Source organism: Balaenoptera musculus, chromosome 13 (assembly GCF_009873245.2).
Source record: "Balaenoptera musculus isolate JJ_BM4_2016_0621 chromosome 13, mBalMus1.pri.v3, whole genome shotgun sequence".
Taxonomy (NCBI): Eukaryota; Metazoa; Chordata; class Mammalia; order Artiodactyla; family Balaenopteridae; genus Balaenoptera; species Balaenoptera musculus.
Genome location: NC_045797.1, coordinates 84,028,254 through 84,055,494, shown reverse-complemented (window position 1 = coordinate 84,055,494; position 27,241 = coordinate 84,028,254). Strand labels below are relative to the sequence as shown.

General features: G+C 43.4%; 3 protein-coding genes across 13 annotated transcripts in view; 2 read left to right on the top strand and 1 right to left on the bottom strand.

The window, feature by feature from the left end:
• The window catches only part of ASAP2 (ArfGAP with SH3 domain, ankyrin repeat and PH domain 2), a 160,563-nt gene extending 157,796 nt beyond the window's left edge, over positions 1-2,767 (top strand). For all 9 annotated transcript variants that reach the window (XM_036872732.1, XM_036872736.1, XM_036872734.1 and 6 more), the window contains one exon: positions 322-2,767. In XM_036872732.1, coding sequence (XP_036728627.1) covers positions 322-396 — 75 coding nt within the window. In that variant the 3' untranslated portion in view covers positions 397-2,767. The remainder of the gene's footprint in view (positions 1-321) is intronic.
• Positions 2,768-3,282: 515 nt separating this feature from the next.
• ITGB1BP1 (integrin subunit beta 1 binding protein 1) lies at positions 3,283-16,171 on the bottom strand. 2 transcript variants are annotated; one of them, XM_036872737.1, is made up of 7 exons: positions 16,048-16,171; positions 11,058-11,162; positions 8,215-8,293; positions 6,735-6,871; positions 4,730-4,822; positions 4,018-4,167; positions 3,283-3,514 (listed from the first exon to the last, which is right to left on the bottom strand). In XM_036872737.1, exons 2-7 carry the CDS (start codon positions 11,127-11,129, stop codon positions 3,443-3,445), a joined length of 603 nt encoding a protein of 200 aa, XP_036728632.1. In that variant the 5' UTR covers positions 11,130-11,162; positions 16,048-16,171; the 3' UTR covers positions 3,283-3,442. The 2 variants fall into 2 exon arrangements, with proteins under 2 accessions (XP_036728632.1, XP_036728633.1); XM_036872738.1 differs by lacking the exon at positions 3,283-3,514 and adding an exon at positions 5,225-5,333 and having other exon boundaries at positions 4,121-4,167.
• Positions 16,172-16,234: 63 nt separating this feature from the next.
• CPSF3 (cleavage and polyadenylation specific factor 3) overlaps positions 16,235-27,241 on the top strand; it is a 44,141-nt gene continuing 33,134 nt past the window's right edge. The window contains exons 1-5 of one of the 2 annotated variants that reach the window (XM_036873439.1): positions 16,235-16,442; positions 21,201-21,264; positions 22,399-22,496; positions 23,105-23,233; positions 24,506-24,683. In XM_036873439.1, the coding sequence (XP_036729334.1) occupies positions 16,393-16,442; positions 21,201-21,264; positions 22,399-22,496; positions 23,105-23,233; positions 24,506-24,683 (519 nt within the window). In that variant the 5' untranslated portion in view covers positions 16,235-16,392. Of the gene's footprint in view, positions 16,443-21,200; positions 21,265-22,398; positions 22,497-23,104; positions 23,234-24,505; positions 24,684-27,241 lie in introns of those variants that run through there. The other variant, XM_036873440.1, reaches the window with a different exon arrangement.

Below are 27,241 nucleotides of genomic sequence, written 5' to 3'. Positions count from 1 at the left end.
AAAAAAACAAACAAACAAAAAGGGAGGTCGGGGTGGTGGTCTGATCCTGTGCTGCCTGCCCCCCGAGACCACCAGGACCGCGGTGGGGCGTGTGTGCAGACACCGACTCCCCGCGGGTAGGAGTCCCTGCGGGTAGTAGGCCGGCACTATTAGAGATGGGAGCGAAAGGAAAAACAGTTTAGATGTTGTACCCAAGTAATTCTTTCCCAGAAGAGATTCTTCCAAACAAATCTTTTTTTTTTTTCCTCCAAATGCTGTAATGCCCTTCAAAGTTTCCAACATTTGGAATTTGTGTAACAACATAACCTCTTTTCATTTCAGATCGGCCACATCGATGGAGATCCCAGTCGCAAAGGAGCATTTCCTGTGTCATTTGTGCACTTTATTGCTGACTAAATTGCTACTGAACAAAAACACTTCTTTTTCTAAAAGTTATCTCGTCTCATTATTGGTACCAAAACTCTTGCCAGGTAACCTGTTTCATGAATTGTATTGTACGGTAGCCCACTTTCTCTAAGGCCACTGTTCTGCTTTAAAAACTCAAAGGCAATTTATATATATGAATGAATTGTTTTTATAATTTGTGTTTTTCATGAAACATTGCTATACTTTTTATTAGGAAAAACTGAATTTCCTAAAAGGTGAACTGAAAAGTTATTTTAACTAAATAATGAAGATTCTGAATCTACAGCATTAGTTGAACCTAAAAATGTTTTGAGTGTGGGAAAGAAATTCATCCTGCTTTTCTTGGCCCACTTCTGGGGTTCGTGACCTTTAGCACAATTATTCTTTTTAGGAAGCCAGGAAATTGTTGCTTTCAAAGTCCATAGCCAGCCGGCATTTTCTACATAAAATGCTTCAGTTCACCTTTAAAGACTTTTTTTTCTTTAAAGATTTCCTTTGAAATCCACCCAATGTTTATTGGAAATGTATACATAAGCATTGTACTTTCCAGCCCTGGTGTGTGAGGTTGCAACTATCAGTGTATCCTGCATGTGTGTGTAACCTGTTGTGAACAAGCCTACTTGACCCGACTACAGATGGTTTATTATGGCATATGTCACAGCAGTTAATTCAGTTCCAGATTATATTAACTGCATTTCCTGAATCTGGTTAAAAACTAAGGGTGATCGACTGCGAAACAGTTCTTTAGTTTCTATGCTTTTTAGGTGTTTGGGATTTGCCTTCCTGAGCCTCCCTCGTCACACAGCTAGAGTACCGTGGCGCAGACCGACCCCCCCCCCCCCATATTACCACAGACTTGCTGTTTCCTATCGAGTGTACCACTGCCTTCCCTTTCTAGCCCAAGAGAATGTTCACTCAGTTTAGTGTCTTGTATTTATATAATATACCAACAGGAATGGTAGCTACACTGTCTTGAAATTTAATCTGTCCATTTGTTTGTAATCAAGAGCATATCAGAGATCTGTAGGTCCCAGGTAATAAAATACTCTCAAACATCCCGGTTTTACTATTGAAGTCCATCATATCATTCTTACGCTACTGGGGGTGGGGGGATTAGGTTGTATATGATAAAATCAAAATTTATTAGTTTAATGAACTTGACTATCATACCTCTATTTAGTAATTGTGTAAGATTCATGGTAGGTATATTGGAAATTTTGGCACTCTTTGAGAATAAGTAGGCATATGATGACCACTTAGATTTTTACCAAAAGCGAAGGAGTAAATTTAAGAAGAGGCTTGGAAAGCAAGGAGACGATGCTGTCAGTGCGTTTGTTATGATGGTACATTTGATTGAAGCAGCCTGTCTTTATTATGCAAGACTTTTGTAAGTATAGAGCTTTTTTTTTTCTTTTTTAATTGCATTGTATTTTTTCATTGTTATTATAAAGGGAGACAGAATAAACTGGAATGTTTTATGATGTTGTAAGGCAATTTGCCTTTCAAAGTTCTGGGTAAAAATGTGTTAGATCTGTAATTAAAGTCTTTTTTAAAAGCACTACATCTGTTTTCACTAATTGTTAATTTCTGTTTTTGAACCCTTCATTTAGTTAATTCGCTCATAGATTTAAGAAAGTAAACAGATGTTTTGCACAGTGCACTTCATATGTGTATTTTAATACAATGCTCCCACATCTGTATCTTATAATCAGCCTTTTGGCTACTTGGCGCCAGCTGTATAAGGAATTAAAGTTGATTCGTATCAACATTTGAACACCAGTCCCAAACTAATATATCAGGTTCACTGGTACATAAATATCTAGGAAATATTTTTCCAATCTACAATTTGGTGGTGCTATTGTGCAGTAATTCATATTACTCTTGCCAGAGGAGAAATTATATTAACTTCCCTACTAATATCCTTTCCTAGTTATTTGCTCTTTGCAAATTAAAAAAAAAAAAGCAACTGAGAGAAAGGAAAACATTGTAGATATCTATTTATATTTAAAGTTTACATGTCATGAACTTAGCTGCAGGATTCTGGCATTTGGCATGCCATTCTCCATCAGATCTGACTTCTAGGGATGGCGACTCAGAAATCTGTCCACAGACTAATGGTTACTGTGTGATCTGTGAAGGGGTGGGTGGGTACCACTGTCTACAGCGTGGATACTATCTGAGATGTATGATATTCAGTTCATTCACTTGATTACTTCGGTCTAGTTGCAGCGCAACTGTATATATTGTATAACCTAAATCAGTTCTTATTTTCATTGTCCTAATTAGAGCATGTTTAATAAGTTTACTCTTCTTGTTAACTAGTCCTTTGACTGGAAAAAAAAATAAAATACTTTTAAATGGACATGGTGTTTTTCATGTTTTTAATCTTTAGTAAAGCACTGTGTATAAAAACAGTCCTTTAGAAAATACACCAGCCTACTGAACATGAGGTTCTTTACGGTGTATGACTTTTAACGTGAGCAGTAATCTTTGAAGGTTTTACTATTTCTGATTTACCAGCGTGTTATCCTGACAATACACTTTTAAAGCTTTACTCTTTGTGACTTGAGTCGGCAGTGTCACCATTTGAAACCAGCACATCCCGGGTCCCCGGGCCAACCTCTGCCCGACCAGAGCTCTGAGCCCATGAGACCACGTCACTGCCCAGTGCTGCAGGACAGACGGCCTTGGTCTTCCTCAGAAAGTTCTCCATGTTCATTCATCACCGAGGGCACTTCTGTGACACATACAGGTTATTCAGCTTATTTGTGTTTAAAAGCGACAAAATGACGTTGCTTTTTCAGTCCCAGTAGGTAGGTAACTTCATTGAGAGTTAACTCACTGTTAAATAAGACACATTTTAATAGAAAAACAAACGACTGATATTTTATATATTGCATTTCTTCAGAAAATCTAGAGCAAAGGATCACTCATATTTCCAAAATAGTTCAACAACACCGCAGACTGAAAACAGAACTATTGAGAAAACAAACAGCTGAACTTGCACATGAAGTCTACTTCCCCTTGATTGCAGGATTCATGGTTTCTCAGATGTCAGTACAGAGTCAAATGCAGTGGATAAAACTTTGCAGATTGCTTGTGCTTGTTCCTACGTTAAGTGAAAAGATACAGTAAGAGTTCATAAATCTCTTCCCGAAGTAAACGTGACCCTCCTAACGCCTCTCCTAAACCTACACATCACCAGTTTTGGAAAGCCCCGGACACGGCCTGCCTGGGTCATCATGTTCCTGTGCCCCTTCAGGAACTGCACGCAGCAACACAGGACCCCGTGGCCTTTGGGAGGGACCCTCACGAGTCAGAACAACAAGGTACGGAAAGGTGGGGCTCTGCCCGTGGAGGACACACTGCTTTCCCTCACCAGCTTTGCATCTGCTCCTGGCCTAACAAACAGCTCACGGCCTGCAGGAGGTCTGGCCCGGCTGACCTGGGGCCTGACTGATGATACACTCATTTCTCCTGTTATGCCAGGTGTTTGCTAGGCCCATGGCAGAGAGCATCTCTTCAGCCTCTGAAAAGACTAAACAGTCTCTGGTTTTGCCACTTTGTTTGATGAATTATTAGACTAATAACCAAGGAGACTGAAAACCTCACCAGGCTGTGGCACTGGTAAACCCACAGGTTGTATTCTTCGTTGCTCGCATCTGTGGTCTTCAGAGCCAATAAGCTTTTTCCTGCCCCCAGACCATCATCATAACACACCATCCGGATGATTAAATATAGAGCATGCCGATGCAAAACATCCTGCAGAAATCAGGGAAAAGAAAGGCCATGCTATTTTACATGTTTCTCCATTCTTATAACGCATTTCCCCGTGCAGAATTTATCATGAGGTTTTAAACTAAGCATATCCATCCATGGAGCGGGCAGAAAGTAGTTTTACAGGTTTTTCACCCAAAGGGACATTCTAGGATGCTCAGTTACGCGGGCCAATTTGCCTTTAGGATCATACCTTCCTACTTAAGTTCTAGGAAGATGGAGTGAGATGATCTAAGTTCACGATCCCATCCTCTATGCCCAGCTTCCAAGCTGACGCCTGCTGTGAATTGGCATGGGGTCCTAAGCTGAAAATGCATTAGGGACCAACCGGGGGAGGGGAGGGGATTGGCTTGGGCCCTACACACACACAAGCAAAAGCCCCTATTCATGTACCCTAGGAAATTGGTCACTTTTAAGACCAGCTGCCAGAAATGTTTACAAGCCAACCACTCTGCAAACAGAAGCAGACCTAACTACAAGAGGGCCCTTCCCGGCCTGAACTCCCCAGCACCTAAAACACATTTTCCCCCTTAATTAAATTACTTACATACTGATCTGATGTGGATACTTTTATACCATACTTGGAAACTCCCATAATAAATTCTTCCTCCAGAGGAACGAAAGGCAACTTTCCATCTTGCTTTAAAGTAAAAATAAATTACATAATATACATTTTAAAAAATTATGTTTCATTCCTAATTCTGATTAGTCAATTTTAGCATCTGGCCATCACAAACCCAAACCCTTTAAAGAATGTGGGGCATACAACAGCCCAGCAGGAATTTCTCTCCAAAGAGGCAGAAGAAATATCCCCCCACCTGTTTTACAGTCTGCAAATTTGACCAAAACTCAGATCCATGTTACCCCATGCTTACTGTTAACCCCAGTTACAAACTGATACTCCTCACAGATCCCAGCGAGGCTTAAATATTTACATTAGAAAAATTAAGGCCCTTTACTCAAAGTTTATACTCATGTCAGCACATTCAATGATAGGTAACATGCCGCAAGAGCCATTTTTCTCAGCTGTTTTACATCTTACCCGGGTGTTGGATATGTCTGGTATCCCCAGCGCCCCAGGGCTTTGGACAAGTAAATGCTGCTTGAAGAATGGTTACTCGGCTCTCAAAAATATCAATCAGTATTTTGAGCTATTCAGAAACAAGTAAAACAGCAGATAATGCCTGATGGTTTCCCTAGCAGATGGTCCAGTTTTATCTGCTAAGTATGCCTAACTTGCCTTCTCTAAAATAAATAAGATATTGCTGGCAATCAGTAGATATTCCATACGGTCAATGTTTCTGTGGAACCATTTGCCTGCACTAAAGAGATTATGGTAAAGGAGCCATGTCCACCTACCTTAATTCTTGGGTCCTCACATGCAAGAGTAAACTCTTGCCATTCATTTCTCACAGCAGGTTAAATCAATTCCAAGAATCAACAGATGGGATAATAGCAATGCTATCGTCAATAATGGAATTCTGATAAGCCCCATTTCTACAGTGATGTGAGAAATTGAGCAGTCCTTGTCAGAATGAAAATCCTAGTGTACTTTTGGGAGAAAACATTATTAGCCATCTTTCAGTAGAATACTTTACTTAGATTAGTTGTTGCTTGCACGTTGGAATGACTTTATATTTCAAACTAAATGCTGGGATCGTTGTGTTTGCCCAGACTACCAACAGTTGTCTGTTAAATGGCAGATTAGATCAGCTGATTTCCCCTGAGACACTGGAGACTTCCTTCACTTTCATGAAGACATGAAACAGTATATTTAAGGATCCCATCTCCATGAGTTAAGAGACTATATACTCTTAATAGTAACCAGCACTCTATAAACTGATAAGGGACTCTTTCCATTGCAGTAATATCCCTTTGTTAATGAACACAAAGACAAGCAATTCCATCTTCTAGAAACTTGGGAAGCAAGTTAACTAACTGTTGATAGGATTACGTCTTCTGGCTCATCCACTCCCATCACTGGCAAGGGTACAGACCTTACGATACTTTAGGCACAAACCTCACACCTTGATTTGTCTTAATTTTCACACTAAATTTTCCTTCGTGGTGATTTATTTTTTATCTTCTTGACCAGGATATATTTTTGAAACTTCCCTCAGTTCTTGTTGGAAACAGGGTATGAATAAATAGATATGGTAGGTCAACACCACTATGAATTAGATTATTCAAAGAGCTGAACCTAGTTCCACGGAGATACAGTAAGACTTGCCAGACTGTTTCAGAGAGAAGCTTGTGGTGTGTACCCAGCCACCGTACTCGGCTCCCCATTTAAACAAGGGGACTTTTTCAGTCGGCCCCAGAAAAAGTGAAAAGCACCGTCTGAAGGAAGGGACTGTGTCCCTGGGTTCCTCTTCGACTCGGTATCCAAGGCGCCTTGTACCTCCTCTGACCCCAGCGCTCAGTAACAACGTAACAGTGAAAAAAGCACAGCTTCAGGAGAAGCAGTGAGGAGACCTGAAGAGTGCTGACTTTCTCCAAAGCCATGAGTTCACTCTGAAATCTGAGAAAATTGAACTTTTTTTTTTTTTTACCTGGGCGACATCTATATAATTTATCAGGTCTAGTGGCCCTTCGAGACTTTTTCCCTCGGAGAGTTTCAGTTTCTCAATGGCACCAACATATTTTATTCGAAATTCTGCACAGGTATCTGAATTACTGTTGCTTTGTCCTAAAGGTGAAAAGAAAAATTGTAAGAGTAAGACTTCAAAAGAAATAGCTGCATTACAGGGTATCCTCAACCTCTCCCCAGCCAGGAAACAGAGGGTGTCATCAGAAGTTAACCTTTAATAAAAATTTAAAAATTTTAAATGCAAACTTTTTGATGTCATGGGAAAGAACTAAAAATTTCACTAACCTTTTCCTCAGTGACTCACAATGTACTAAATATATAAAAATCTCAAAAGGAATAAATTATTACTATGCTTCATTTCTTCTTCAAAAAGAAGAAAACTAAATTGTCAACTTGACAGTGATTGAGTACCTTTGTAATGCATATGACATTTAATTATTTTTTAGTTTCTTCTCCCTTTTTACCTTTCACTTTTAGCTTTCTTTCCTGATTCAGGAAACCTGATCTACCTCTCCCATTCAGTCAGGAAAGACCAGAAATTTTTTTTTTCAATGTAGATGGAATAACGCCAGACAGGAAGTCCCTTACAAAACAGATGGTAATAGGTGAAGAACTGTGTGTGCCGTAAAATCCAGCCAGTACAAAAGTACCACAAAGGATTTTACAACGTCTGCCATAGTAAGGGAATACTCTGTGGTCACTTTTAGATTATGTTTATGTAATAAAAAGATGCCCACATTTTTAATGTTTTAAAGCATCTGGAAGTAAAGACAATAGACCTTATGCTACTATATTCCCTTTTACATCTTCTCTCCCACTCCTACCACCTTTTATGGATCGAGTCGCCCATGATCCCGAAAGGAAAAGTGGAAGGATTTTATACAAGAAAATGAATGTAGTAGGTTTCCAATTAGACACCGGCTAACAGGTGGGTCAAAAACCACCTTTTGATTTCTGAAGAGCTGCTCCTTTCGGGAGGCTGCATAAATGTTTTCAAGGGCCTGTGACAGATGCTCCCCTCATTACCACATGCTCCTGATGTTAACGAGCTGGTACGTCTCCAGGTAAGCAGCTCTTTAATCTTTTTAATCAGCAGGATGTGTCTTACCCACCACGAAGAATGTAATTCCAAAATAATTCACAATCCGCCAGCCCATTTCTTACAAAGCTATTTTGACACTTCTAAACTGTCACCACGAAGTTTTCCACAAGTTTCTGCTGCGCAACCATTAAGAGCAGTTTGCTCCAAGGCAGCGGCTTTCACCACCTACCCGCCACCCCAACCCACGTTCCGCCAGATTTTGGACCATTTCTAAACTCTTGTCAAAAATGGCAGAGCAGAGGAAGAAAACCCCAAATACTCAAGGACTCCTTGTGCTACTCTGGCAAAACTCCACAAGCATCAGTTAGAAGCCTTCGCCAAAATGATCCGCCCTCCGTACCTGAGCTCTTGGTGGAATCGGTATCGAGGCTCGCCACGGTGCTGGATCGAGAAAGCCCCCCAAGGCTGGAGTCTACAGACTGAGAAATAACAAACCAACAGAAAAATTGTAAACACAATTAGAAGCACTATCTTCTCTCAAGTTCTCTACCCAACGTTCAAATGACTTATTTATTATAGTTGAATTAACACATATAAAATCAGGTCAATTATTCAGGTAGATCAACTGTGACAGATTTTTCTAAAGACAAATTCCTTAGCAAACTTCCAAAAAAAAAGACAGTCCCAACTGCTCTTCCCATCACACGATATTGGATAAACAAACGTGAGGTCAACACTCCCAGTTTAAATCAGAGCCACTACCTGTATCTCCTTATAAGATGCCTGATATTTATGTCATATGTGAAAACCTACACCTTGCTTTTGTAGTATTTCCAAAGAACCCCAGAAGAACCCTGTGCAGAAAGCAGGCAGGGAGTATTATCCTGTTTAGTAAATGAGTGGAGAGACACAGAGAGGTGAAGTGACTTACCCAAGGTTACATCTAGTAAATACCCCAGATCTCTAATCTACGTCTCCTAATTCTCAGCCCAGCATCTGCAATGACTCCAGCTACTACCTGGCCTACAACAGGTAAACACAGGCCGACTGGCGGACCAGAGCATAACTGCAACGTGAATTACAAAGAAAAACCAACAAATCTGTTAAGCAAAATTCAAAGAATCATACACGTTAATATAGTTTGTTCTACAGCATCATACTCTCGATGTGCTTAATATTTTTAGAAATAACAGTAAAAACTTTCAATTAAACAAATCACTTATTGGGAATTCCCTGGTAGTCCAGTGCTTAGAACTTGGCACTTCCACTGACGGGGCCCAGATTCGATCCCTGGTCGGGGTACTAAGATCCCGCAAGCAGCACAGCTCGGCCAAAAAAGAAAAAAAAAAAGAAAAAAAATCACTTTTTTACACTTCAAATCAAAATTAAATTTTAAAAGTACACTCAAATTTTTAGATGTTTAAGAAGTGAACCAAGGTGAATGCAAAAATGTATCAAGCCTTATTTCTTCCCTTTCTTAATAATGGCACTTCTTGGAATATAAAATAAGAGCAGAGCTGTATGCACACAGAAGTTCAACATCAATTTGTGTGGTACTGACAAATTGGAAAAATCCTAAATATTCAAAGGGTGAGGGAAGGGGAGTTGGAATTAAGATGCCGTTACAAAGTCAGGCTGGCTTCTGGGAAGTGTGTAACAGAGTGAGGTTCTGTGCTTCAAATTACCCCTCCGCACAGGAAAACCTAACAGGTTGTCAGAACCTAACAACCCTCAGAACAGAAGAACAGGAAGGGAGAAACTGGCCTATTTTTCTGAGGTTCCGAATTATAACAGCAGAAGCTTACATCACCCTCGAACACAAATCTGAGTCACAGCACCCTGCTTAGGAACTGCACGAGGCTCGCCATCACTTGGGGGTAAGACCTCTCTCCGGGCCCGCGGCCCTTCTGCACCTCTCTGGCCCTGCCTCCGCCACCTGCCCGGGGCAGCAGGTCCTTCAGGAATCAGAAACCGAGCTCTGGTCCTACTCTGCGAGCCGCAGGTCAGTACGTCTCCCTTTATCCACTTTCTGATCTAGAAAACAGGAAGCTGGGCCTTCCTGTTCCCAGGCTGAGGTCCTCACACTTAGGTAACAGCGGGGTGGGTCTCAACTAGCTTCAGGAGTTCCGAAACCTGACAGGAGAACGGTGAATTTTCCCATTTAAGACTGCACAGGGGGCTTCCCTGGTGGCGCAGTGGTTGAGAATCTGCCTGCCAATGCAGGGGACACGGGTTCGAGCCCTGGTCTGGGAGGATCCCACATGCCACGGAGCAACTGGGCCCGTGAGCCACAACAGCTGAGCCTGCGCATCTGGAGCCTGTGCTCCGCAACAAGAGAGGCCGCGACAGTGAGAGGCCCGCGCACCGCGATGAAGAGTGGCCCCTGCTCGCCGCAACTGGAGGAAGCCCTCACACAGAAACGAAGACCCAACACAGCCAAAAATAATAATAAATAAATAAATAATTATTAAAAAAAAAAAAAAAAAAAAGACTGCACAGGACTCCTAAAATAGCAGGTTTTGGTGCTTTGGGCTACGTGCTGACAGCTCAGGGACAACACCGCTCCCCTTGCCTGCTGGAGGCTCCCGAAGGGCAGTGGTGCGTGTGTCCGGCCCCGAGCGTGGCCGTCGTCACCCAGGGCGCTGCCCACAGGCTGGTGAGAGGCGCCCCGGAGGGGGGCACCCGTGCGTGTGGGCCGAGGGCTCCTCTCCCGCCTCACCCAGTCCTGGCACTGGGCACCGAGAGCTCACGAGGGTGGAGAATGACTTAAAAGGCTCTCTAGTCTGAGTCCAGTGGACCCAGGGGACCAGGACCTGGGACTTGAAGGGCCCCGCGCACTCAAATCAGGGCATTTGCCTCACTATCCAACTAACTCACCGTGACAAAACAGAATTATAATTTGCACACACACCTCAAACCCTAGAATTCAAGACATCCAGCTCCCTGATTGCCTGCAATTCCTGTCATACAAACAATTTAAAAATCAGCGTTTCAGTGAGACCATTCGTAAGTGCTGACCCCTCTAGGTTAGCGGAGTTAAGAACTCCAGAAAATCTACCAAAACAAAATAAAATTAAATCAAGCGCACAATGTGTCTCGAGTGCAAAAAAATGAATGTGAAAAACCTCTAGTTTGAAGAACATCAGCAGGTCTGCCGTGGTTAGTACCCTTCACGCAGCATCGGTTAGAAGAAACAAAATTCTCACCACTTAATGACTGCGGCCTCCACGCCATCACCCCTACCTTGCTCTTAGTACTGATTTCACTACTCTGGGAGCTGCTACTGCTGTGTCGCTTTTTCCCTTTCCGAAACATCTTCCACCATAGCTCGATCCAGAGGCACGCCCCCTGGAAGAACAAGCGCTGGTTAGATACATTGAGAAAAGCAACTTTAAATCCCTTTATGCATAATAGAAATAAAAATAAATAAAAACCATCAGTTCCTCCCAGTTCCATGGCGTATTCCTTTTACTTAAAACATAAATATTTTCCGTTGACCACAAAATGTGGGTATTACTCTTTTTCATTCTTATTCTCTTTTTGAATCACAAAATTCTAACCCAGTAAACCAAAAAGGTAGGAACCTTCTTGTCACCTCTGGAGGTGTGGAAAGCACTGTTCAGAAGTGACATCTAGTTCTCAATATATTCAAGTGCCTTCCTTCTCTTTAATCAAGTCAAGACGTTAGTAAAATATGTGACATATTAGTTTATCAACCAAGTCACTGTCTCCGGTTCCTGTTCTGTAAATGGCAGGGCTAAGAACTGAAGGCACTGATACATCTCGGAAATGTGCATTTTTCTTAAAGTCTCCAACTATCTTTAAGTAAAGGCTGACATGAAAACATTGCCAGGTGCTACCTCTCATCTTGTTCCAGTAAGGCCAGGGAAGGAGGTGACCTTCAGTTTCCCAGAGTCAGGCTTATGTACATCTTTTTTAAAATTTTCGATTTCTCCTTGCACATTTCATAGGAGCACATATATTATACCTGGAAAATTACGAACTAGCCTGCATAATGTTTCATAGTTCAAGTACTTCCAAACACACTGTCTCACTTTATCCTCACAGCAACCTGGTGACACAGATGTTTTCTGAGGGTCTCTGCTGGAGCTCTAGGCCCCCCATCAGGGGGCTTACAGAAGATAGGTTAGAATCTGCCTTCTGTAGACAAGGGAACTGTGACCCATCTTTCAGGAGGATTTACAAATACAAGAACCTAACAAATGTTTACTAAAGGTTGGTTCTACAGAGGGAACAAGGGAACCTGCTCACTACAGAATCGAACACTATCTTATCGTCTTCAAACGTTCAACAGACAGCGGTCTGCACAGATAGCTTCCTTTCATTACATGGTCAATTACTGTCAGAAAAACAAGGGACCTGATGAAGGAAAAGAATGAGTAAATCACGGGGTGGTCAATGAATGCCCCTCTCCAACACACAGTTTCTCCCATTGAATTTGGAGGGCCCCCCCCGCCAAGTCCACTCACTAACATCTGACCTTAGGCCACTGACCCAAAACTTGACTCCTGAGCCCAAGCTTTTTAATCAGCCCCATCAGCCAACTTATTTCTATATTTCTGCTTCATTTGTGGAGTAAAGAGAACACGTGATTCATTCATTCGTTCCTGAGTAGCCAGTGAGCACCCACCAGGTGCTGGGGATGCACCAGTGAATAAGACAGAAAAAGCCCCTGACCTCAGGGAGTTCATTTCTAGAGGGAGTAGACAGACCAACAGGAAAACCAAGTATAAAACACGTTATTTGGAAACAATAATTGCTACGAGGGGAACTAAAGCAATTTAAGGAGATAGTGATCAAAGGAAGGGGGGACGATTTTAGACAGAAAAAGATGTTCTGAGGAAGCGGGAGTTAAGCCCTGAGAGAAGGTGGGGGGTAGCCGTGAACATGGAGAAGCACCGTGAGTGGGGGGCACAGCAAGTGCCAAGGTCCTGAGGGATGTCCTCTGATGCACAGACCGGTGAGAGGCCAATATGACTAAGAACAGGAGAAGAAGGGAGAGTGACAGGAGGGAAAGATCCACAGGAGACCTCGCAGGCCACAACGAAAGCTGGGGTTTTGTTTTGGGTTTCACAGGAAGACTCAGAGGGTTTTAAAAAAGCAGTCAGGTGATATGATCAGATTTCTGTTTTAGAAAGATGACTGGCTGCTGGGTCGGGAACTAGTTGCACAGGATAAGAGTAAAAAGAGGGGGCCTACTTAGGAGGCTTCCGTGGATAATTCGTTGCAAACGATAGCCCTGCCATCACAGGATATTTCTCAGTTAGAAAGAGAAGGCAAGAGGGCCTTATTCCAAGGTCTGCACAAAACTGGGTTAACCTGGCAGCATAACATCATAACCTGATGGGTTAGAATGTCGGAGTATAGCACATTTAAGCACATTATATTTTAAGTATATATAAGTACTATTTATATATATATATAACAATTTTAAATATGATTTTTAAAAATTTGATAGTATTGTTATGAAATCCTGAAGCATCTCTTCAAATCCCTGGAATACTAGAACGATTCGAAAATCACTACATAATAAGGCCTTTGCAACTCCTTGAGACTTTCTTTCCATCATCAGTCTAGGAGCTGAAGGGGAAATGCAATTATGAAAACCTTTGACATCTGCCACTATTTTGATGCATGTTCTTCATTAAGCAAATCATTCTTGTCTCTAAATTATTCGTGCATAAAAATGAGACCAAAGATACTGTCACTTGGATGTTCCACAGACCCATCAAAGGCAAAAAGGCCAAAAGCAGAACCCATCCTCTTCCCCTCCACACCTGCTCCTCTCCTCTCCCTTTCAGTAAATTCCATTATTTCTGGTAGAAACCAGGAAATCACCGACTCCTCACTGACCTCCAGCCCTCACATCCAGTCAAGTCCAAGATGCACTGATTATACCACCTGAAGAGTTCCCTCATCCATGTCTCTAAACAGGGCCTGCACCGTCCTAGACTATGGCTACATAGAAATACTTTTTCATTATGTGATGAAAGCAATGGACCCTTAACCCATAAAAAATGCACAAAGTTTGGAATGCAATTTAAGGAATTCACAAGCCATCAGGAGATATTTCAAGGGTGAGGGACCTTGTCCTGAGACAGGCTGGGACCTGGGACCCTTTGCTGCAGTGATTGCACATGGACAAACGTCTCCTCCAGTAACAGATACAAAGAAACTATAAAGGAACTAAAAATAACTGCGTGCATGCACGTGCAGTTGGGGCAAATTCTGGACAACAAAACACAAAAAGACCAAAAAAACCCCAACTACCACTTCTGAAGAGCAAAAACAGGGTGTCAGGGGCAAAAGCAGGGTCCTGCGCGTGCCCCGTGCGCTCAACACCGCCAAGGGGTGGGCGAACCACCTCAGCCGCCCCTCCGCCCGACCCCTGGACACACCCCTACCCTCACCCCGTGTAACGGACGAGCTTGCCCCCCTGGGGTGGGGGGAGCGAGCAAGGGAACCTGTTACTTGTTTTCGCTCCCCTCCTGCAGCTGCAGGAGCCCCAGTCAAGCCCTGCCTGAATTTCTGGACTGGCCTCTTACCCATTTCTACTGATTGGGAAGGCCAAGAACCCTGGTCGGTATCAGTCCCAGCTGGACTCCTTGCCGCTTCAAATCTGTCACCAAGCTCCAGCTGAAATGATTTCTTTAAAACTCAAGTCAGATGCCATTTAACCTGCTTAAAATCTTTTGTTGGCTCCTCAAAGTTAGAGACCGAAGTCAGGCTCTTTGCAACTCCTTGAGACTTTCTTTCCATCATCAATCTAGGAGCTGAAGGGGAAATGCAATTATGAAAACCTTTGACATCTGCCACTATTTTGATGCATGTTCTTCATTAAGCAAATCATTCTTGTCTAAATTATTCGTGCATAAAAATGAGACCAAAGATACTGTCACTTGGATGTTCCACAGTCCTGGATGTGCCAGGACACGCAAGGTCCTCCATGACCGGGCTCGCGTGGACCTCTAGTCTCATCGTCCACAACCAGTTTCACACTCAATTAATCTGTAAGGAATGCAAACTGGCTTGCGGTTCTCAGCATGCACTCTGCTCCCTGTTTCCACGCTTTGCTCCTGCCATTCCCTCTGCCTGGAATGCCCTTCCACCTTCTATTTATTTGGCTAACCGGTCACCTTCCAAGACTCAGTTCAGGCTTCTCTTCCAGAAAGCCTCCAGGTTGGGCTAAGGGATGGGTCCTCCACAGCTTGAGTTTATACCCTGATCTTAGCATTAGTCGGCTACTGTCTACTTGTACCTATCTCACTCAGAACTGTGAGCTCATCAAAGATCAGGGCTAGGTCAGCTCTGTATATCCGATGCCTGCTACAGCCTGGCAGAGGCCATGCTTAATGAACTGGAGAACCTTCTTGTGAGATAACATCCAGATGACAACTCCCACGTCCTGAGCACCTACCATCTGCCAACCAGTGCTAGGTGATATGTTTTATACACACACACACACACACACAGACAGACAGACACACACACACACCCTATGCCATCTGTGTATACCTCTGACCCTCTCCACTGACCGGCAAGGTTGCAGTATTACAGCCCCTTTCCAATGAGGCAGCCAAAGCGCAAAGTAGACGAAGCAGCTTGCACAAGGCCACCAGGCTGGTAATGCATGGGGCCAAGTTTGGAACCTTGGTAGAGTTGGCTCCAAAGCTCTTTCCAGACCCCGCCCAGCTCCTGTCGGGAGCGCCTGCCACGTGCCGGTGCTCAGGATGACAGTAAACAAAACAGACGCAACCCCGGCCCCGCGCTGCGTGGAAACAGCCACGACGCGTGGAGGAACCAACAGGATCCCGCATAAAAAGTGAACGCTCTCCATCGCCCCTCAAATCAGAGCCTGACGCGGGGAGCAGCCCCGCGGATGCTCTCACTCCATCACCCTTCCGACCGGACCCAGCCACACGCCACACGCCACACCCGTCGTCACCGGAGCTGCAGTCCCACCCCAGACAGGAATCGGCACCGGGGCACTGCCTCCTCCCGCAGGGCCGGGCCCGCTCCTCGGCTCCCGCCGCCCGCCCCGCACCACCTTGGGGCCTGGGTCCCCCACCCAGGGAAGGCGGGTCCCGGTGGAGACCGCAGCCCCCGCGGCCCCACCCGTCCGCCCCGCCGCGGGCTTCCCCGCCGGCGCCGCCCTCGGGACCCGCGTTCCCGGCCAGGCTCAGCCCGAGCGCGGCGAGGGCCGGGCTCTCACCTCAACGCCGACTGCGATCGGGGTCAGACACCCACAGCCTGCGCAGCCCGAACCGCGGGAGCCACTCCAGGTCTAAACCCAGCGCCCGCTTTTCCAGCTCCGTGGCCCCGCCCGCCAGGCCCCGCCTCCGAAGCCTCGCGCAGGCGCAGTCCTGACCCCGCCCCCGGTGCCCGGACCGACCCCTTGTTCTACGACCGGAAGTCAGAGGGAGGAGCCTAGGGTGGCGGACACCAGGGCGCCGGAAGTTGTGCTCTCGGTGAATGGTGGCCTTCCTTCTGGGTTCCCTGTGGCTGCTCTTCCAATTTAGAAAGCCTCCCGCAACCTGTTCCTCGTCCCCGTTTGCAGATGTCTGCGATTCCCGCAGAGGAGAGTGACCAGCTGCTGATCCGACCCCTGTAAGGGACCAGCGAGAGGGAATGAAGCCACGGGTTGTGAGGCGAGGAGGGTACCCGGGTGGTTGGGCTCCTCAGTCGGCCGCAGCCGGCGCGCCTCTGCAGTCTGCCCTTGGTCCCTTGGTCCGCAGTTGCGGGCCAGGCCTCCGGATGCAGGGCTTTGGAGAACTGTGGATCGGAGGGGGCCTGCTCGGTTTCATGGGATTTTGCTTTTTCCTCGGTCTCAAGGGAGGAGAGTATGTGGAGTTGGGGGGCGGGGAAAGAAGGTCTGTGGGGCCGCTGGGCGCTTTCTTGTTCGCCAAAGAGTGGCAAGCTCTGAGGGAACCGGTGACGCCGGGGACGGCAGGATGAGAGGAGGACGTGGATAAGGCTGTGGCAGTGCGAGGAAGAACTAACCTGTTACCTCCAGAACTTGGTATTTGCCAGGATGGGAAAGGAGGTAAATTAGGGACTCGCTGTGAGCTCCATTCAGAGCTCCAACTCTGGGAGAATAAGGAGGGTAGAAAGTGGGAGGGAAGAAAAAGCCGAGGTGTTAAGGACAAAATCTCAGCCCCTGACTGACCAGGAGAGGGCTGGCCTTTCACTGGAAATGGCCTTCTGTCAGAGAAGCACCTTACAGATCTGGAATGCTGCTTAGAAAGGGAAATACAAATGTGGAGGAACTTATTCTGTAAATGAGCGGCTAGAATCCACCAACATGCTCACTGTTAGAAATGAGTCAGCACCACATGAACACCTGCCTTTTTCAAAAGGCAGAAAGTATTTCCTTTACATGTTCATTTAGTAAGGACTCCTTGAGCACCTACTGGGGATGTAACCCAAGTTTGCCGCTGCTCAGTTCACACCTGTCCTCTCTTCCTGTGCTCAGCAAACACTGAGCAAGTGTCAAGGCCACACTGGGCACTAGGGATACAAATAAGACAGAGGGCTGAGTGAACTGGATTCACCCTTTTGGAGGGAGCTGCAGCGCCTCATGAAAAGTACTGGAGAGATAGTTTGGAGGAATAGCAGACCATGACTTTGGAGTCAGACCTGAAGTCCTATCTGTACGCTATCGATTGCTAGGACAGCAGCCTCACTGAACCCATTTCCTCATGTGGAAATAGTATAGCAGTACTTAACTGTGCAGAGTAAAGCTCATGGTAGGTGCTCAGTCAATGGTGACTACTGTAAGAGTACAGATAGGCATTGCACTAAGGCCGTGAGAGTGCAAAAGGGATTTCCAGCAGAGAGGAGAATGCCACCTCATGCATCCTGGAAATTATGATATGAGCTGAGGCCTAAAGAATGAGCAGGAATTAAAGACAGCTGACGTGTGGGCAAGGGTGCTCCAGGCCGAGGAAGTGGCACATGTGAAAATGAGAGGGCTCTGTTTGTGGCCAGTCTCCCCATGGCTGCGGCTAGAAGGTTAGCAGATGAGATGGTAGAGGCTGTCAGGGTCCAGCTTATGAAAGACATTGTGTAAGGATTTGGGGTCTTTATTGCCAGTTATAGAGAGCCAGGGAAGGATCTTAAGCAAGGATGGAATGTGGTGGAAATTATGTTTTAGGAAGATCAAAGATGCTCCTGGCAGCAGTGTAGCAAATGAATAAAAGGGTGGATCAAGGGACTTCCCTGGCGGTCCAGCGGTTAAGACTCCGAGCTTCCATGGCAGGGGGCACAGGCTCCAACCCTGGTTGGAGGAGCTCAGATCCCGCATGCCGCGTGGTACAGCCAAAAAAAAAAGGGGGGGGTGGATTAAGTGGAGAGAATCCAGTGGGATGATACTGAAATAAACCAAATGATGAAGCAGTGAGAGCTTGGAATGAGTTAAAATAGCAGCAATGGATTGGACAGAGAGAGGTTTGAGAGAGTAAAGAAGTGAAATCTTTAGAACCTTGTAACCAATCAGATGTATTGTAAGGGGCCGTTGTTGGGGGAAAGGCAGTGTAGAGAGGAGTGTTAGGATGACACGGACTCCTAGGTAGGACAACTGGTAAATGGTTGTGTTATTCACTCCAGGAGTGCAGGAGATGGGGCAGGTCTGGAGTAAATTTGGGAGTTTTATTGTTTTATAACAGCCTTATTGAGATTGAATTCACGTCAGCACACTCATTTAAAGTGTACAGTTTTAATATATACAGAGTTTTACAACTATCACCACTGTCTAATTCCAGAACATTTTCATCATTCTGAAAAGAAGCCCTTATATATCCATTTCCCTCCAACTTCCCCAGCCCTAGGCCACCACTAATCTACTTTCCATTTCTACAGATTATCTTGTTTTGGGCATTTCATATAAATGGGTTACAATATGTAACCTTTTGTTACCGGCTTCTTTCACTTAGCATAATGTTTCCAAGGCTCATAATTTGGGAGTTTTTACTCATTCAATAGGTATTTCTTTAATTCTTTTTTTTTTTTTTTTCCTGGCCGCGCCGCGGCTTGTGGGATCTTAGTTCCCCGACCAGAGATTGCACCCGTGCCCTCAGTAGTGAAAGCACAGAGTCCTAACCACTGGACCGCCAGGGAATTCCCACAATAGGTATTTCTTGAGGTTTACTGCGTGTCAAGCAGTGTAGCTAGTTATACGTCGGTGAATGAAATAGACAACGTCTCTGCTGTTATGGAACTCTCATTTTAATAGTTAGAAAAGCCGTAAAGAAGTAGATACAATAACTTCATGTAGTTTTAAGTGTTATTATAGAATGTTGTGAAGGGCAGATGAGGGGGTGACATTTGAACTGAGACCCAAATGATACACAGGAGCCAATTATGTCAATATCTGAGGGCAGCATTCCAGAAAGAAAGAAGACCAAAGGCAAGGGACCTGAGGTGCAAACTTGTTTGGCATATTTGAATATAAGGTGTCTGTGAGATGTCCCAGGAGAGATACCAGTGCCAGGTGACTGACTGTTAGAGGTCTGGAATTCAGGAGGACAATCTGGGCTACAAATACAAATTTGGAAGTCCTCAGCATGTTAAAAATGTGAGAATGAAGATCAGGAAGACTGAGAAGACGACCAAGGAGAGAACTCTTGGAATAACAGCATTTGACGGATGGGCAGAGGCAGCTGAGGGAAGGAAACTAAGGCGGAAAACCAGTAGGACAGGATGAGAGCGTGAAGTCAGTGAAACCAAGCGCGGAGAGGGACGGAGCAGGAGGGATGACGGAGAGGGACGGAGCAGGAGGGATGGCGTGCTGCCGGGAGAACAGTGAGATAAGAACTGAGGGGCTGTTTGCACATAGCGACAAAGAGCTGTTCTGCACGGAGAGTTTCAGAAGAACGGTTGGTAAAAAGACAGATTGCAGTGAATTGAGTGAGTGGAGGCGAGGAAATAGAGGCAGAGAGTGTACACAGCTTTTAGGAAGCGGGCAGGGAGACTAAAGGAGATTAGAATTAAGGGATTTTCATTTGGGGATGAGCGTGACTGTGGCATGTTTGAATTCGGTTGGTGAGGGAAAAGCCAATGATGTAGCAGGCAGGGGTCAGTTCCTCAGAAGGAGGGAGTGTGCAGAGTGTAGAACCATGGTGAAAGGATTAGCCGTAGAGAGAGAGGTCTGTTCTCTGTTGCAGGAGAAATGGAAGGAGAGAAAGATGTGGGTGGGTTGGTAAGTTGAGGAAATTGACAGCTGAACTGTACAGTTTTTTGATGCAGAGAAAGCCATGCCTCGAGTGAAGAGTTAGGATAGAGGGTTGGAAAATTTAGGAACGGGGAGAAAGGTTGAAATAGTTACCACACTAATTGTAAGAGAACACTGAGCTAGGGACACTTAAGAGGGAGCGTGGAAGGCCGGGAATCCACAGTAGCACCGTGGGGGTCTGATTTTCTTTGTCCTGCTCTGAAGTAGGATCTCAGTTTGAGGATGCATCCATCTCATGTCTGTCTCCTAGCAGCCTATGCGTTCCTTGAGCTCAGGGTCTTGGTATTAGGCCTTTCCATAGCCTACGCACTTAATACAGTGCTTGGCAAACAGAAGCTGCCGGCGGTTAGGACTCTGTGCTTCCACTGCCGGGGCCCCGGGTTCAATCCCTGGTCAGGGAGCTACGATCCCGAAAGCGTCACAGTGCAGCCACACACACACGAAAAAGCTGCTTGATCTTGAATGAGTGGGTGAATCATGAGCTAGAATGGTTGGGGAGAGGCAGTCAGAGAAGGGGAGGGATTGGAAAAGCAGGCGAAGTTTAACTTAAAGTCTTACGGGAATTGGAAGGTAAGGCTGTTTCATTAATTTAAGAAGAGAGGAAATTAGTTTGAAGTACTTGGTATCAAATATACTGAAACAACAGAAAGTAGAAGGAAAAGGGAATGAGATTCACAGGTATGAATAAGTCTATTTAAATTTAAGCTATTGGTAAATGCATATTATCATCTTAAAGAAAATGAAAGAATTTTTAAGTGCTTATGGGTTTTTACATAAGTGCTAATTCAAAAGTCTTATTAAATAATCTGAATCACTGCTAGTTTACATGTTGAATACATCACAATTTAACCGTAACATTCAGAGGGTTGGATTTAACCTTTGGGCTTCTCAGATCTATACCAGCTTCTCTCACAATTTTAACAACTGAAAGATCCGTGAACTCCCAAAGGTCAGTCTTCATCTTTTCCCACATTGACGCTGTTCTTTGCTATCTTTATAATTTTGTGGAACTTTTATCTGCCTCAAGTGCTGGAGTCAGATGGAACAGAGTTAAAGTTGTAAAAAAGTTTGAATTTACTGGGCTTTATTTTGATTGTTTTTCAGTCATTTTTATCTCTTCCCTTGAATGTTTACAGTGGAGCTGGGCAAGAAGTGGGAAGATCATGTATTATTCTGGAGTTCAAAGGAAGAAAAATAATGGTAATTATTATTTTGTAGTGCGGTTAACAGTACGTTCCTGTCTGCCTCGGGTGTTAGGTCTTTTCTAGTTTGGTAGATTTTTCTAGTTCAGTAGTTATCTGTTTAGCTCCCAGAATAAAGTCATAGTTGGTATAGGTCATCTGTGTAAAATGTTAATGTGGAAAACTAGTACACCTTCCACTTAGTAATTTGACAAAACATTAAGTAAACTGAGAAAATATATTCTAAGATTGTAAAATTGTCAACTGGATCTCCTGATCTACTGTATCTTCAAGGTCCCTCTTCCACTCCTGAAGGTCTGGCCAACCTAACTGCCCCACCCCCAGTGGGAGACCCCAAGAAACTGGCCACCTGAACACATGCAGAGCTCCAGCCACCCCCGTGCAGTGTGACAGTAGGGCCCTGGTCTGGCAGCTGAGGTACCTAAGTTAGCACTAGGACACCTGGCCTTGGGCAAGTCAGTCTCTCCTCTCAGCCCATTTCCTTGGCTGAGAGGTGGAGGGGCTAGAAGAGATGTGGTCCTCGTTAGGAAGGCGGTGCAGTGGCTCATCATGGTCTTTTGGTCCCATTCCTCTGTTTCTCCCACTCTGAAAAGAACGGGCATATGGCAGACACGGTCGTCTTTTTAGTCATTTATTGTATTAATTGATAGGATATGACCAAAATGAGGATATAACCCGTTAATGAGTGACTCTTAAGAATTTGCCTTCTAATACTTAAATTGCCCTGATCAGGGAAGTTTCCAGTGTCTAATCATTGTCTTCTCACAATAGTCGCATCTGGTAGCAGCGAATCTATAAACTTTAAAAATGTTCACCATTTCTGATATTAAAGTTCTTGAAAAAGAGTTCATTCGTTGTTATAGTGCCTACAAAAAGTAGCTGGAAAGAAGATGTCTTGTATTTTGTGTCCTGTGACTCTAAATGTGAGCTACAATTAAATTTGTTTGGAAAGTTAGAGTTAATGGCGTGTTTGCCCATTTAGTAAGAATTGCATTCCAAATGCTTCCCACATGTATAGAGTCCATCCTGATTATGTATGGTGTGATGGATCAGTTATAATTATTGTCTATTTGTTGAATGAATTTTAATATAATGTGGAGGAGATTATGATCTTTTTTTCTATTTCTTTCAGTTGGACTGTGGGATCCACCCAGGCCTAGAAGGAATGGATGCTCTTCCGTACATCGATTTAATTGACCCAGCTGAGATTGATCTCCTACTAATTAGTCAGTAAGGTTTTTTTTCTTTATTAAGGACACTGTTTTCCAAGGACCTTTACTGTAAAGATCATTCTTTGCCGGATTTTAAGATTCTGGTGTTTTAAGAGTATTTTCTACTAGGAATTATATGGCAGACATCTAAGACAACACACCATATCATCACAGGTGAGAGAAGGTTACTATGAAAAACTTACTTTCCCATCTCTAGAGTGAGAAGAAGGTAACATATGCCTTGGATCCTTGTGAAACTTAAGACCAAGAAAGCTCTTTTGCAGAATATCTCCTGAGGCCACTGTGTTGTCACATTGTTCTGTGGGAACTTCACATATAAACAGTGACGTGTTTCAACTTTATATGACTAAAGCGCTTGTTATAATTTTAGCTGTTGAGAATAGGTTTGGCTACATTTTGATGCCTAAAAAATACTTTTAATATCCCTCTCTTGCACTACAACTAGATGCATTACTCCTTCCTTCTGCATATACCTATCCTTGGTGTTCTGAAAGTATCAGTATGTAATTGTTACATAGAACTTTTCTGTACAGTGAGTTTTATTATATAAGATACATGATGGATAATATTTTAAGAACTGACAGAAGCCCTTTGTTTCTTTTTAAGTTTCCATTTGGATCACTGTGGAGCTTTGCCCTGGTTTCTACAGAAGACAAGTTTCAAAGGAAGAACATTTATGACTCATGCCACAAAAGCTATTTATAGATGGCTTCTTTCAGATTATGTCAAAGTTAGGTAAATTACTTTTTTAGATTTATACATGCCCTTGGTTCTACACAATACATACGGTTCAAGATACAGACCATTTTGTGTTTTGAAATGAGATGTTTTCTTTCTGTTCGCAAGGATGTCATTAATTTAGTCACTCATCATAACAACTCATCAAATACCTGTCATGTCCCCAGCACCTCCTTGGCCTTAAAGTCTTTATATAATTTTTGCATCCTTTTAAATCTTTGTAATGTAGGTGAGTTATAAGGTATGATAGCAATATTCTATAAATAGAATTGCATAATTTTATTAAAATTTAAAACAAAATACATTTTACGGTGCTGTATACTGAAATCTTTTTTTGGATGATTTGATCTAAGCAAATTGACTATCTTAAGTGAAAAAGTTCTCTGGGGAAGTTTTTTCCAGTTGCAAGGGGAAAATCTACTCCTTTACCAGAAAGTTTGAAGCTTTTTTATGATACCTATAGCACAAATGATTAGCCTTCAGAAGTTTACTGTTTAATTTGTATATTCCAAGGGTAGCTAAGAGGCAATTTGTTATTCTTCTATATAAATACAGAAGAATGGAACAGTTATCCTTAGTAATAATTATACTGGTTAACACTTAAAGAATGCTTACCACGTGCCAGGCACAGCCCTCAGTTCTTAACATATGTTAACTCATTTAATCTTCATATCAACCTCATGATGTAGGTTCTGTCGTGAATCCCATTTTACAGATGATGAGACTGAGGCACAGAGAGGTTAGGTAATTTGCCTGTGATGGTCACGGTAAGAGACAAAGCTGGGATTTGGACCCAGGCAATCTGGGTGTGCCACACTCTGGCTCCAGAGTGTGTGTCCTTAACCCCTACTCTCTCTTGCTTTTTTGGAAGTACGTTAGCATAATTTTCAGGAGAACACTTATGTTAAACTTTCTAGAGAAATCTTTTCACATCCCAGTGTGAAAAACTCTGCATGGTTCAATGTTTGTGGGTGAGTTTATCTCGCAAGAGTGGTGGGGCAGGAAGAAAGGTTGAGAAGTACTAGCCTAAAGAGTACTTTGCCTTAATTTACTGTTTGTGCTTTGCTTAAAATCATGCTTTATAGCTACACACACTGAACATTTTTATTATAATAGCAGAGTAAGAAAAGAGATTCTAAATAGCATAATATGTACCATATAATTTTAAGAAATACGTGGTTATGTCATCCACAGATAATTTCTCTGAGTTCAAAGACTTGTAAAATCTTACCGTTAATTTTTGTTGTGTTGGCATCTTTAAAAATTTAGTAATATATCAGCAGACGACATGCTGTATACTGAGACAGATTTGGAAGAGAGCATGGACAAAATTGAAACCATCAACTTTCATGAAGTGAAGGAAGTTGCAGGAATCAAGTTTTGGTGTTACCACGCAGGCCATGTCCTGGGAGCTGCGATGTTCATGATTGAGATCGCGGGCGTGAAGGTACGCTCTAGCTTGGGAATTTCCTGCTCACAAGAAGTCAGTGCAGGGCTTTAAAGAATATTCCCTAAGACTAGCAAAGTGTCAAAACACTGAAACGTAAGATAAAATTAAGTTGATACTTTTTCCTTGTAAATATCGTAGTTCATACTCCCATGATAATACTTCTCTAATCATGATTAAGAAAAGAGAATAATAAGCATCTCAATAAAGTCCCCTCATGTTACTGTAGGATTAATGCCTTTTCAGTGTCCATTAGAAAACTGAAAGCTCTTTAGGGAAGAGCCTTCTTTGTGGCTGCATCCATTTAACATTGAAATACGTTTTGGCATTCATGTCCTCTTGATGTTCTGGGATTCACATATAAACCCCTAAAGAGGGTAGACTGCGTGAGTGAAAGAGGTTAATCAGAAAGGATCTTTCCAGCCATCTTTGATGAAAAAGATTGATGGAAGTCTTGAAAAACTTGAGAAAAATGTAGGTGGACTAATGGATTTCAGGACTGAGTTGTGCACCAGTTCTCAACTCTGGCTACACATTAGAATCACTTAGGGAGCTTTCTAAAATACCAGTGAAGGTCTTCCCTGGTGGCGCAGTGGTTAAGAATCCGCCTGCCAATGCAGGGGACACGGGTTCCATCCCTGGTCCGTGAAGATCCCACGTGCCGTGGAGCAGCTAAGCCCATGTGCCACAACTACTGAGCCTGCACTCTAGAGCCCGTGAGCCACAACTGCTGAGCCCACGTGCCACAACTACTGAAGCCCGTGCGCCTAGAGCCCGTGCTCCGCAACAAGAGAAGCCACCGCAATGAAAAGCCCACGCACCGCAACGAAGAGTTGCCCCCGCTCGCCGCAACTAGAGAAAGTCAGCGCGCAGCAACGAAGACCCAACGCAGCCAAAAATGAAAATTTTACAGAAATAAAATTAAAAAATAAAATGAAATACCAGTGCATCTGAGAGAATGACCTTGGCCTTTTATTTTTAAGTTCTCTGGGTGATTTTTTTTTTTGGCCGCATGGCAAGGCTTGTGGGATCTTAGTTCCCCGACCAGGGATTGAACCCAGGCCCTCGGCAGTGAAAGCGTGCAGTTCTAACCACTGGACCGCCAGGGAATTCCCTCTCGGTGATTCTTACGTGCAGCCAGAGTTGGGAACCAGTGCTATAGTGTAATAGTGTTCTAAATTTTTTGTAGCTGCTCATTGTTTGAAATTTTTACACAATGACTTGTACTGTGTACTGCTAAACCATTTATTCTTGCCGCTTGCTCAAAGGCACATAAAATAAGGAGAAAATAGCACGAATGCAAATCTAGAGTCGCATTTCAAATTTGATGAAATTTGTTGGAGATAGGATTTTATCTTCTATCTAGATAGGTTTTCCATATACCTTAGTAGATTTCTTTCCTCATCATCATGACCTTTTTCTCTAAGATATTGAGAATATGTCTCAAGTTCATTAATATAGAGGTTATCTTTGTGGGCTGATTCTTGGAATATATTATTCCCATTAGTTAGATTTAATAATTGAAACACTGGATGGTTTATGACTGAATTAATTTACACATTTTGAATTAGACACAAGCACTGCATCTAAATTCATCAGTTACAGGCCATTTTTTGCTATTGAACCTCACTTTCAAGAATTTATGAGCTGAACTATTTACAATAGCCAGGACATGGAAGCAACCTAAGTGTCCCATCGACATGAATGGATAAAGAAGACGTGGCACATATATACAATGGAATATTACTCAGCCATAAAAAGAAGCGAAATTGAGTTATCTGTAGTGAGGTGGATGGATCTAGAGTCTGTCATACAGAGTGAAGTAAGAGAAAAACAAAAACCGTATGCTAACACATATATATGGAATCTAAAAAAAAAAATGGTTCCAATGAACCTAGGGACAGGACAGGAATAAAGACACAGACATAGAGAATAGACTTGAGGACATAGGGAGGGGGAACAGTAAGCTGGGACGAAGTGAGAGAGTAGCATGGACATATATACACCACCAAATGTTAAATAGATAGCTAGTGGGAAGCAGCCGCATAGCACAGGGAGATCAGCTCAGTGCCTTGTGACCACCTAGAGGGGTGGGATAGGGAGGGTGGGAGGGAGATGCAGGAGGGAGGGGATATGGGGATATATGTATATGTATAGCTGATTCACTTTGTGATACAGCAGAAACTAACACACCATTGTAAAGCAATTATACTCCAATAAAGATGTTAAAAAAATAAACTTTGGCAAGAAGCGGCAAAAAAATAAATTAAAAAAAAAATAAAGTGATCAGGGAAGCTGGTAGACTTATGAGTAATTTTATAATTGGTTTTACTTGAATAATCTGTTAGAAATGGCATGAAACTCCCATTACTTTCAGAATGTAAAGACTAATGGCAGAAGTGTCTCATGGAGAGGATCTGAAGATATTGAAAGTAAAGTGGAACTCAGTAATTGTCCTTTTAGATATTAATGGGGTATAAAGTCTTTTGACCAATAAAAAAAATAAAATACTGCTGAGAGAAATTAAAGAAGACCTAAATAAATAGGTCTCTGAATTG

Bases quoted from the DNA above. Each gene is read 5' to 3' on its own strand.
- ITGB1BP1 (XM_036872737.1), bottom strand. From the start codon at position 11,129: ATGTTTCGGAAAGGGAAAAAGCGACACAGCAGTAGCAGCTCCCAGAGT. The intron at 8,294-11,057 runs GTAGGGGTGATG...GTTATTTCTCAG, and splicing joins AAATCAGTACTAAGAGCAAG to TCTGTAGACTCCAGCCTTGG. The intron at 6,872-8,214 runs GTACGGAGGGCG...TTTCACCTTTAG, and splicing joins CGATTCCACCAAGAGCTCAG to GACAAAGCAACAGTAATTCA.